This window comes from Protopterus annectens, chromosome 13.part0, assembly GCF_019279795.1.
Source record: "Protopterus annectens isolate FY-2018-M chromosome 13.part0, PAN1.0, whole genome shotgun sequence".
Classification (NCBI taxonomy): domain Eukaryota; kingdom Metazoa; phylum Chordata; order Ceratodontiformes; family Protopteridae; genus Protopterus; species Protopterus annectens.
This window is the reverse complement of record NC_056747.1, coordinates 548,130,193-548,142,195: the sequence shown is the minus strand read 5'-3', so window position 1 is coordinate 548,142,195 and position 12,003 is coordinate 548,130,193. Positions and strand designations below refer to the sequence as shown.

General features: G+C 41.8%; 1 protein-coding gene across 2 annotated transcripts in view; it reads left to right on the top strand.

Annotated features, from left to right (window-relative positions):
* Positions 1 to 12,003, top strand: part of MYBBP1A (MYB binding protein 1a) — a 1,224,315-nt gene that overhangs the window by 834,845 nt on the left and 377,467 nt on the right. For both annotated transcript variants that reach the window (XM_044054196.1, XM_044054197.1), the window contains one exon: positions 2,725 to 2,845. In XM_044054196.1, coding sequence (XP_043910131.1) covers positions 2,725 to 2,845 — 121 coding nt within the window. The remainder of the gene's footprint in view (positions 1 to 2,724; positions 2,846 to 12,003) is intronic.

Below are 12,003 nucleotides of genomic sequence, written 5' to 3'. Positions count from 1 at the left end.
TTTACCGGGATATTACAGCTGGACATAGGTCCTTTTTCAGCGGAGGCCCAGGAAGAAAAGCTCCACAGAAGAACAAATGAGCAGCAGAGTACATGAATAACAATTGAATATATACATACAATAGCAAATAATACATACTGCAACAAACATTAGATATACATACAATATGAAACATAGTAATGAACAGATATGCCAATATCTAGCTAGAGGCTAGGAATAAAGGTAGGATGTATATGTGAATGTCTAGCAGCCCAAAGTTTTAAAACTGGAGCTAGAGGAACATTATCATGTAAACTTGTGGGTCTGTTTAGTTCCAAAACTATCAGAAAATTTCCATTTTCATTTCCCATGAACCTCCTCTAATTAAGAAAAAGTGTATATTGCCATTTTACACTCCAATGTGTGTTTGTATAGAGCATTTCCTGTGTCCTTTTTCCTTACATTATAGAGGTGTTCATAAATCCTCTCTCTAAGCTTCCACTCGGTTTTCCCCTCATAAAAAGCATCACATTTTTTACATAAGGCCAGGTATATTAATCCATTGCTGTTGCAATTAGTAAAACTCCTAGCCTGTATGTATGTGTCCCTACTAGAGATGTATACATATGTTCACTGTTACTTATATCGGGACATTGGGCACATGCTCCACACTTAAATGTACCCCATCTTTTTTTCTAGGTCCCTTTTCCTCATGTTTATTAATCTCTAATATGTTTTTAATATTGCAACCTTTCCTAAAGGTGAATTTAATCAGTTGTTTAAATATTTTATCTAATTCAGAGGAACTGGCACACCTATCCCAATTTTTCTTGATCATCTTTTTAATTAAATTTGCATTGGTATTATAATTCATCACAAATGCCCCTTTAAACGCTGAATTGTTCTCTTCCTGTGTCACTTGTGCCAAGATATGGTTCTCTTCAGTCTGTTTTACAATGGCATTTTATCTTGCGTATAATTATAACCTTCTGCTTGAGTTATGCATATAAGCATAACTCTAAAAAATATCCATTCAAATCGGGTAATCCTAAACCACGGTTTTCTATATGGAGAATCAAGTTATCCCACTTAACTCTTGCTCTCTTCACCTCTCAAATACAATCCTTCAGTTCTCTGTTAATTATTATCCACAGTTACTCGTCTGGTTGAAAACTAAAGGGACTAAAAAAAACATTTTCAGTGGTTGTATCTTACTGTTCATATCCATAAACAATTGCTTCCATTTTCAGTTTTTGTTATTATCTTTTGTTTAGTTTCTTCCCACATATCCTTAGCTACCATAACAGAATCCTTTTTAATCCCTTCCCCAAAAAACTTCCTATAAATATTGGTCTTACTGAACTAATTTATTTGCCTTTGCTTTATCTTTATTAATTATATATCCTGAAAAGACTTGAAACTGTCTTGATGTGTTCCACAACAACAAAATATTATTCTTTTCTTGCATTATCAAGTGCAAAATACCATCCGCAAATAAAGCTAACGTTTTTTCATTGCTAATTTTAACACTGAATTTTTGAGTCCCTCATTTTCTTTGCCAGTAGCTCAAATTATAAAGCAAATAACAAAGGGGAAAGAGGTTACCCTACCTGGTGTCTGTGTTCAAACACAGCTTATCAGAAATGAACACTCCCACCCTGCATTATTCTCGTAATTAACCCTATTATTCTGTGAGGAAATGCAAATGTTCCATTGTCCTAGTCATAAAATCCCAGCTAAGTCTACTGAATGTCTTGTCTGTGTCAAAACCCCGCCAGCAATAGCAACATTTTCTTTCATTATGCATCCTTCTGGGTCATCATTGTTCTATTAATGTTGTCAGATGTTTGCTTGCTGTCCACAAAACAATATTGACCCATATCTCTCAATCTAGGCAACACCTTTGCCATTCTCTTAGCTAGTATAGACATAAACACTTTATAATCATGGCTTACAATTGAAATGGATCTATATGATGCTAGGTCTGAAGGGTCTTTACTCTCTCTGGATAATACAGTCACCATAGCCCCTGCCTTTTTCTAAATATTGGTAAACAAAACATTTCAAGATTTTTAACGGTTTCTCCCCTGCTATCTTCCAAGCTTCCATAGAATGCCAGCAGTTCTTGGAGACTTCTCTGTTGATTGATTATACATCACAATTTTTAGATCATGTCTTCCTGTCTTAGCTTTTAATTTTTGAGCCTCATCTTCCTCCACCCTTGGCATAATTATTCTTCCATTGTATTTTAATTTGTTCTTTTTCTTAGTTTCTACATTTACTGCTTTATACAGATTTTTGTAACATTTCTGAACTCTCTCTCATATCTCTGTAGACACTCAGATTAATGTTTTGTCATAGGCTGCTTACATTTGGCAACAACCCTTTCTACTGTGTTGCCTAAATCATTATGCTGCTCTCCATTTTGTTATGGTTATTGTTTGCTTTGCACTTGGTTTGTCATGTTGCTCGTGCATGTGGCAGCTTTGTTTATCACTTGTTTTTTCATGGTCGAGAAATGGAGTTGAAATGCTAAGTTCCCAAATATCCCAGTGAATGATACTGTTTTCCTTTACCTTTACTGTGAAGATTAAAATGTTTGTTCAAGAATTATTTAATTAGTAGAATGAGGTATAGTGAAGTTACAATAATTACTTATTTCTATCTGAATGTTTGCTGTAGTTTGCAAATTGATTGTTACTGTTTCTCTAGAAGTATGCAGAATTTGTTTATTTCTGTTTGCAGTGCATCTCTTTACATCTTCCGAGTTCTGAGAGGAAATATCTCCGAAGTTCCGGTGCCACCTGTTGTACAGTCTAAAAAGAAACATAAAGATGATGAACAGCGAGATGACCAGGAACAGCAGGTTGTTTGATTTTTCTGTATTTTTAGTATAAATGTATGTGCTGTTAAACCTGTGTCAAATGTTGCATTTTAGTTTAGTGGCACATACAACAGAGTAATAGAAAACTGCAGGTATCATACAGTACAGGGAGTACTGTTTATCCTTTGCAAAGTAGTGTGCACATATTGTAGAGGATGTCATCACCAGTTTATTGCTCATTTGTGCCTGTTCATTGTGACTCTTGGAGTAGTGATTGTGACAGTAACTGGGTTTGTAATAATGTCTTAGGTTTGAGACTGTATGCAGAAATAAGTGAGAGTTGCAGTGGTATTAATTTCATACTAGCCCCAGTGTTGGAATTTTTATCCTTGTTCATTATTTAAAGTCTCCAGGTTATATGTACGTGCTCTGTACAAGTCATTTGAGGACTTGCTATGTTTATCCACGTGAACTTATTGTAATGCTGTTTGATTACATCTGGAAATGCTTGCCTGTCCTTTTGTGTTGCATACACATGTTATCTATTTTGAGTATCTTAATAATTTATATATTTGTTTATCAAATTGCAAGCAATTGGTAAATAACCAAGTAAGTGGGCTGCTCAGATGACCATGACCCAGGCCTAAATAGGCTGAGGTACAGTACAAGCATAACAGTTTACAAATGTAGTAAACATTTAGACAGATAATAGTACAGAATCTCACAGCATATTTTTACACCCTTGATATCATATTTATTAATATTTAAATGGATTGCCATTTTATATTGGAAGATATTTGATATTCTTTAGGTAGTTTACATTGGTATTTACATGTTGAAATATCAAAGACTGAGAGTTTACATAATTAACCTTTAAAGTAAATAGATTACTAACTGTCATATCTGAAAGCATGTGCATTTGGTCTAATCAGTTAAGAAAGTAAACAGGAGTATAAAGAGATGGGCATGGCAAAGACAGAGGTGGCGAAGGCTAAGGATAAGGCATATGGAGAGTTGTATGAAAGGTTGGACAATAAGGAGGGAGACAAGGACCTGTACTGATTGGCTAGACAGAGGGACCAAGCTGGGAAAGATGTGTAGCAGGTAAGGGTGATAAAGAATAGTGAGGGAAACGTACTCACAAGTGAGGAGAGTGTGTTGAGCAGATGGAAACAGTACTTTGAGGGGATGATGAATGAAGAGAATGAGAGAGAGAGAAGGTTGGATGATGTGGGGATAGTGAATCAGGAAGTGAAACAGATTAGCAAGGAGGAAGTAAGGACAGCTATGAAGAGGATGAAAAATGGAAAGGCTGTTGGTCCAGATGACATACCAGTGGAAGCATGGACGTGCTTAGGAAAAATGGCAGTGGAGTTTTTAACCAGATTGTTTAATGAAATCTTGGAAAGTCAGAGGATGCCTGAGGAGTGGAGAAAGTGTTTTGGTACCTATGTTTAAAAATAAGGGTGATTTGCAGAGCTGTAGTAACTACAGAGGGATAAAACTGATCAGTCACAGCTTGAAGATATGGGAAAGAGTAGTGGAAGCTAGGTTCAGAAGGGAGGTGATGATTAGTGATCAGCAGTATAGTTTCATGCTGGGAAGGAGCACGACAGGTGCAATGTTTGTTCTCAGAGTGTTGATGGAAAAGTACAGAGAATGTCAGAAGGAGTTGCATTGTGTCTTTTGTGGACTTGGAGAAAGCATATGATAGGGTGCCTAGAGAGAAGTTGTGGTATTGTATGAGGAAGTCAGGAGTGGCAGAGAAGTATGTAAGAGTGGTACAGGATATGTTCAAGGATAGTGTGACAGTGGTGAAGTCTGCAGTGGGAGTGACAGATGTGTTTAAGGTGGAGGTGGGATTACATCAAGGATCAGCTCTAAGCCCTTTCTTATTTGCAATGGTGATGGACAGGTTGACGGACGAGATCAGACAGGAGGCCCCATGGACTATGATGTTTGCAGATGACATTGTGATCTGTAGTGAGAGTAGGGACAAGATTGAGGAGACCCTGGAGAGGTGGAGATATTCTCTAGAGAGGAGAGGGATGAAGGTCAGCAGGACTAAGAATATGTGTGTGAATGAGAGGGAGGATAGAGGAATGGTGAGGATGCAGGGAGTAGAGTTGGCAAAGGTGGATGAGTTTAAGTACTTGGGATCAGGAGTTCAGAGTAATGGTGAGTGTGGAAGAGAGATGAAGAAGAGAGTACAGGTAGGGTGGAATGGGTGGAGAAGTGTGTCAGGAGTGATTTGTGACAGACTGGTACCAGTAAGAGTGAAAGGGAAGGTCTACAAGAGGGTAGTGAGACCAGCTGTGCTGTATGGGTTGGAGACAGTGGCATTGACAAAAAGGCAGGAGTCAGAGCTGGAAGGGGCAGAGTTAAAGATGTTAAGATTTGCACTGGGTCTGACAAGGATGGACAGGATTAGGAATCAGTATATTAGAGGGTCAGCTCAGGTTTGATGGTTTGGAGACAAAGTCAGAGAGGCGAGATTGTGTTGGTTTGGACATATGCTCAGGAGGGATGCTCGGTATATTGGGAAAAGGATGCTAAGGATGGAGCTGCCAGGTAAGAGGAATAGGGGAAAGCCTAAGATAAGGTTTATGGATGTGGTGAGAGAGGACATGCAGGTGGCTGGTGTGACAGAGCAATATGCAGAGGACAGAAAGAAATGGAAACAGATGATTTGCTGTGGCGACTTCTAATGGGAACAACCGAAAGAGAAGAAGTGAGATGTTCTTTTAGTTTGGTCATAAAAGTTTCCAGATTACCTTGCTCTGTCTTACTAGGTAAGTGATTCCAGAAGGAGGGCGTATGGTTGGAGAAGGCTTTTTTCTCCCATTGTAGTTTTGAACCTGGATGTGATGATGGAGGGTGGTAATTGCAGTGTTGTCCCTCCAGTGATAATTGGAGGTCCGATTTAGAGTTTGGAACATAGAGGGAACAGTAGCTCTAGGTGAGTATTTTGAATAGTAAGGCGTCAGAGGAAGGTGGCTCTAGATTTGACTAGCATCCATTTGAAATCACTAGAAGTTTGCAGTGGTGTATACAGAAGTCTGCTAAGAGAACGCATTTACATTGTTGGGAGTTTGTGGGTGTTAGAAGTAGAGTGGAAGGTGAGTCATGAAGTCTGTATTCCAGTTTGGAGATGAGTACATTTTTGGGGTTTCTGGTAGAGAAGGTGAGTTCATCTGTGGAAGAGTTTTAGTTGGGTGAGGGTTATACTGGCAACCATGTCAGTGTTCTGAAATAAGATTAAGGTGGGATTAGGAATTCACCTGAGATATCCTTGTTCTAATATATTTTGGTATTGTTTTACCTTCTCTAGCTGAAATAAAGTAGGGAGTCCTTGTACTGTGTGGTGTGTTGCAAAGACCATTATGCTAGATTTCCTTGGGTCTTTTAATAACATGTTACTGTGGGTCCAGTTGAAGAGAAAAAGTAAAGCTGCTTTGAAGATGTTCATGTTTCACTGTTGCAGTCATTACACTTGGGTTATCCTGCTGGCAGGCTACCCGCAGTCGGCCTGAATTCCAAAGTCTAGGTCCGGCGTCAGTTGCTGTCGCCTTTTCCTGACATCAGTACGCCAGGGGTATAAAAGATGCAGCTGACACCATTTTCTTCGGTCTTTCTTGCCGCGCAGTGTCCGAAGCAAAAGCAGTTCGCAAGTGCCAGTCGGCCGACTCCTAAGATTTATTTTCAAAAACGAATTTCAGATCTGAAATCTTCATTAAAGCTAAGTACCCCATTGGGGAAACTTTTTTCTTGCTTCAGTCCGATGTCAGAAAAAGTTAACAATTGTATTTCTTGTGGGAAGCAAATACCTCACAAGGATTTTCATTCTTACTGTATTCCTAGCCTAGGCCCTGATCACAATGTTGCTAGCTGTCGGTTTTGTGCTAGATTTAACCAACGCACTATTAAGCGTCGGTACGATTTTGCCTTTCATTAGTTTGGCCGAAGATTCAATTATATAATGCTGTCGGAACAGCCGATGACAGGAGTTTATAAAAAGCGCAAGGAAAAAGAAAAGGACAGGCATCCGAGGTCCAAAACTGACGAGGCTTCCGCTAAGCCAGTCGCCGGTTCTCAGTGAGGCGCATTCGCAGCCCCTGGCACCCGCTACCTCAGAGCCACAGGCCGCTGACGACTCCCACATGGAGCCAGCTAGGCCTCTGGATATTCAAGGTATTGAACACTCGGAAACTATTCCCTCAGATGGGTCTGGAGCCGCTGAGCAGGCATCGGCTTCTGAGGGTGTTTTCAGACCTACACAGTTATATGTAAAGCGTACTACAGCTTCCAAAGCAAAGACTAAAGCAGTTCTAAGGACAAAGAAACAAGTACAGCATTCTCCTGGACAGACCACCATGCCTAAAAAACAGATGCTCAACATGGCCAAAGACCTGATTACCCCTTGATCAGGGGATCCCGTCCCCCTCCTGACAAGAGGCCTAGGCAAGAGACAGAATATGAATCTTCAGATCAGGTTTCCATTTCCTCTGACTCCTCTTCTGAACGGGAATAACTCTCTTCCTCCTTACGAGGATTCTGATGCTGAAGAATCTATCCCTTCAGCCTCTCTGCCTGAAGATTATTCTTTTAGGGAAACCCTGCATACCATGAGGGAGCACTTCCACTGGGAGAGCCAAGACTACTCAGAATCTAAGAAAAGACTTAGAGATTTTCTTTTACTCCCTCAGCACAGGCTTTTGGCTATTCCTCCTGTGTTAGACATTGTAGATGATGTATTTTCAGAGTCTGGCCTTTCTCCTGACTCTTTACCTCCTGCTCCTGTTAAACCAGACAGATACTACAGGGTTCCAGATTCATATAAATTTCTTTATAAAAACCCTGCTGCTGACCCAGAAACTATTTCTCAGGGTCCCAAAGGGGTCAAGGCTTCTACTGCAAAAAACCCTAGCCCCTCTGATAGAGATTCAAGGGCACTAGTCAGATGGGGAAAAAAGGTCTACACTTCTGCTACTTTGGCTGTGAGGGCTTTAAATTGTCAATTTCATATGCTTAAATATCAGCAATACTTAATGTCTCTGCTAAAACAGAAAATGTTGTCAAATTCTGATTGTGCAGAAAATAAGGAACTACAGGATTTATTGCTTGCAACTGAACAAGTGGGAAAGCATACATTGCAATGTGGTTTTGATTCTCTGGAGGCCTCTTGCAGGGCTGCAGTTACGGGTTCTGTCATTAGGAGGCATGCTTGGTTAAAGGAACAGAATCTGCCTGATCATGTTAAAGCAAAATTATTAGATGCTCCATTGCAGCATGACACCTTATTTGGTGTTAAAGCAGAGGAGGTGTTGAAGAAAATGGAGGACAGAGCGAAATCTATGCAAACAGTAAAGGATTTCTTACAGGTACAGCCACCCAGATTTAGCAGGAACTGGCCTACAAAGAATTGGTCCTTTCCAGTGTCAGACAGGCCACAAAGGGGCATATACAGACGCCCCAGAGGCAGATCCCAGCCCCAGGGCTCTTACGGGCCTAAACAGTGGGGCACTTCTACCTCCAAAAGCAGAGAAGACAAATCACAGCCCTACAGGAAACAGTCTCAATGACTTTCCTCTGCCAGCACCCAGCACTTCTCTTTTGACAGCCCCGTTAGGGAGAAAATTAGCACTTTTTTCTCAAAATTGGCACATGATCACCCAGGACAAATAGGTCTTGAATATAGTGTCCCAGGGCTGCAGGTTCCACTTTCACACCCTGCCAAGGGCAAAAGGTATGCCAGACCTGCCACACAATCAATGGGCAGAGGCACAAAAACAAGTGTCATCCCTCATGGACATGAGGGCCATTCAACAAGTACCACAACAAGAGCAGAGACAAGGATTTTACTCAAGGCTATTCTTGGTACACAGAAAAGACAAAGCCTGGAGACCAGTACTGGACCTGTATATTCTTAATACATTTCTGGACGTTCCAAAATTCAGAATGTTGACTCTGCAGTAGCTTCTGCCCATGCTGGGCAAGAAGGCTTGGCTTGTAACTTTGGACCTAAAAGAGGCATACTGCATATTCCAATCAGACAATCTTGCAGAAGATGCCTCAAATTCATAGCTGGCTCAATGCACTACCAATTCTCTGCACTGCCCTTTGGCTTATCTACTGCACCTAGGGTCTTCACAAAATGCCTGGCACCAGTAATTGCATTTTGCAGACAAAGAGGAATTCAGATATATCCTTACTTGGACAATTGCCTTATTCAAGCAGAGAACAAGGACATTCTACTAAAGCATCTGGCGTTTGTAAAAAGATTACTAATTTGCCTAGGGTACACAGTAAACGAAAAGAAATCAAAACTAGTTCCCTCTCAAGAGATAATATTCCTGGGTGCAAGCTTAAATACAACTGCCCCAGATGACTTATCTCACGCCAGACAAACAAAGGCAACTGACTTCTTATTTCAAAATGTTGGCAACAAAGACCCAGTTATCTGCAAGAAAAATTCTGCAGGCTTTGGGCTTCATGGCATCCTGCATTCTGCTAATTCCATATGCCAGACTGCATATGAGGAAACTACAATGGTATGTAAAAAGTGTTTGGACTCAACATTATCACAGCCTGGAAACATTAATTACCCTCATTCCTTGCCTGCAACAGGAGTTTCGATGGTGGGCACATGCCTGACACCACAACAAGGGACAGCCATTCACGCTACCCACAGCCAGGCAGTCAATAACAACGGATGCTTCAGAATATGCCTGGGGGGGCCCACATGGCCGGAAAATGTATTCAGGGCACATGGCCCACAAGCCAAAGGCATCTTCATATCAATCAAAAAGAGATGCTGTTCAGAATGCCCTGACAGCTTTCAAGGATCTACTCCATCCAGGACAACTACTGATAAGGACGGACAATACTACAGTCGTGGTACATAAACAGGGAGGCACTTATTCCTACCCCTTCTGCAGACAAGCCATGACTTTGTGGGACACAGCATTGACTTAAGTACACCTGCAAGCACAATTTCTGCCAGGAAAAAAAAATACTCTGGCAGACGAACTAAGCAGAAACCTCACAGATCCCCACAAGTGGAAACTGGCTCCACAAGTCTTCAGCATGATAATAAAGAAATGGGGACGCCCAGACATAGATCTATTTGCCTCCCCTCACAACTGCCAACTACAGAGATTCTGCACAAGGACTTATCACAAGCAAGCATGGAAAGTGGATGCTCTATCATTCAGCTGGAAAACCCTAACAGTATATGCCTTTCCTCCTCTGACTCTCCTCCCCAAGATACTGCTAAAGGTCAGACAAGAGAAGCCAAAAATGATTCTGATTGCTCCAGACTGGCCCCGCCAGCACTGGTACCCAATCCTAAAGAGCTTGTCTGAAGGCCCAGCCTGGACATTGCCTCTAATTCCTCATTTACTGACTCAACGAAGCAATCAGATCCTGCACAGTCAACTCAGAACCCTAAATCTGGCAGCATGGCGGATAATGTAGCAATTCAAAACACACCTCTCTCTAAAGCAGTGATGGATGTTATTTTGGAGACCAGGAGGCCTAGTACAAGAAAATCTTATGCCGAAAAATGGAAAAGATTCTGTGCTTGGAACCAGGCAAAAGAACTGACACGTTTGTACCAAATATTCCTCAGATTTTACAATACCTAACTGAGATGCTGGACAAAGGCCTATCCTTCTCATTAATTAAAATCCATTTTTCTGCCATTTCAGCTCATTACAATACGGAACCACCAATTTTTTCACATCCATTGCTAAGACAGTACCTCAAAGGGGCCAAAAACATAAGACCTCCAAGGAGAGCACCAATGCCTGCATGGGACCTCAATTATGTCTTGGAAAAACTCACACTGCCTCCTTTTGAGCCAGCCAATACAGCTGAAATAAAGTTCTTATCTTGGAAAACAGCTCTGCTCCTAGCAATAACCTCTGCAAGACGAGTCTCAGAGTTACAGGCACTCATGGCTGTGGAACCTTTTATCAATGTTCTTCATCTCACATTGCTGCAGTCCTTACACTAGGGTAGTCCGCTGTCCACGGTCGGCCCGAATATCAAAGTATAAGGCTGACGTCGGTCAGGGCGCATTTAACTGACGTCAGGATGTCAGGGTACAAATGCGCATGACCGGCGTCATATCCTCAGTCTTTTTTGCCGCATGGTCCGATGCAGAAGCAGCATTGCAAGTGCCGGTTGGCGTTCTGAAATTTTTCGATTTAGAAGTTTCAGACCGAGTTCAAAGTTGGCTAAGTACCCCGTTGGGGAATATTTTTGTTTTTTCTTGCCTCAGTCATTTACCGGATGTCAGAAAAAGTTAATAATTGCGTTTCTTGTGGGAAACAGATACCGCATAGAGATTATCATACTTTGTGTATTCCTTGCTTAGGGCCTGAGCACGACGTGGTTGGCTGTCGCTCTTGTGCTAGATTTAATAAACGCACTATAAAGAGAAGGTTGGATTGTGCAAGGTTAGTCTTTGGGAAGCGGTGCAATTATAAAATGCCGTCGGATGCTCCGGCCCGCTACCTCGAAGAAGCGCAAGGACAAGACAGTTAAGCCTAGGCTAGAAGAACCGTCTGTTCCGGACGCCGGTTCTTTAGAGGTGTCGGTGGAGCCGGTGGCTCCACCGGAGATTTCTTTGTGTTCCCAGAGTGAGACTTTATTATTGCAAGATGTGGCCTCTCAGGAGGCAAGTCAGGCTGAGGGGGCTTCTCAGGTTACTATACTCCCTCCCTTCCTAAGGTGGCTAGGCCCTCTCCTTCTGTTACTAAGGCTTCTCCCAGGGGCAGGCCAGGTTTAGCTTCAGTTGGTGTTACCCCTAGCTCTTCAGGTACTATGCCCAAGAAGCATATGCTTAAAATGGCAGAAGATTTGATTACTTTGATTAGGGGTTCTATGCCCCCTCCTGCTAAGAGACCTAGGGTGGAGCCTGAGCTGGGGGGTTTGAGCAAGCTTCAGATGTTTCAGAGTCTTCGGCTGAAGACTTGCAGGAGTACTCTCCTTATTCTGATTCTGATGTGGATGATTCTACTCCTTCTGCTACTCCTCCTGAGGATTTTTCTTTTCAGAAACTCTTCATTCCATGAGGGAGCATTTTAAGTGGGAAGGTCAGGACTTCTCTGATTCCAAGAAAAGGCTTAGGGAATTTCTGTTTTTACCCCAGCATAGGCCTTTGGCTATACCTCCTGTTTTGGATGTAGTGGAAG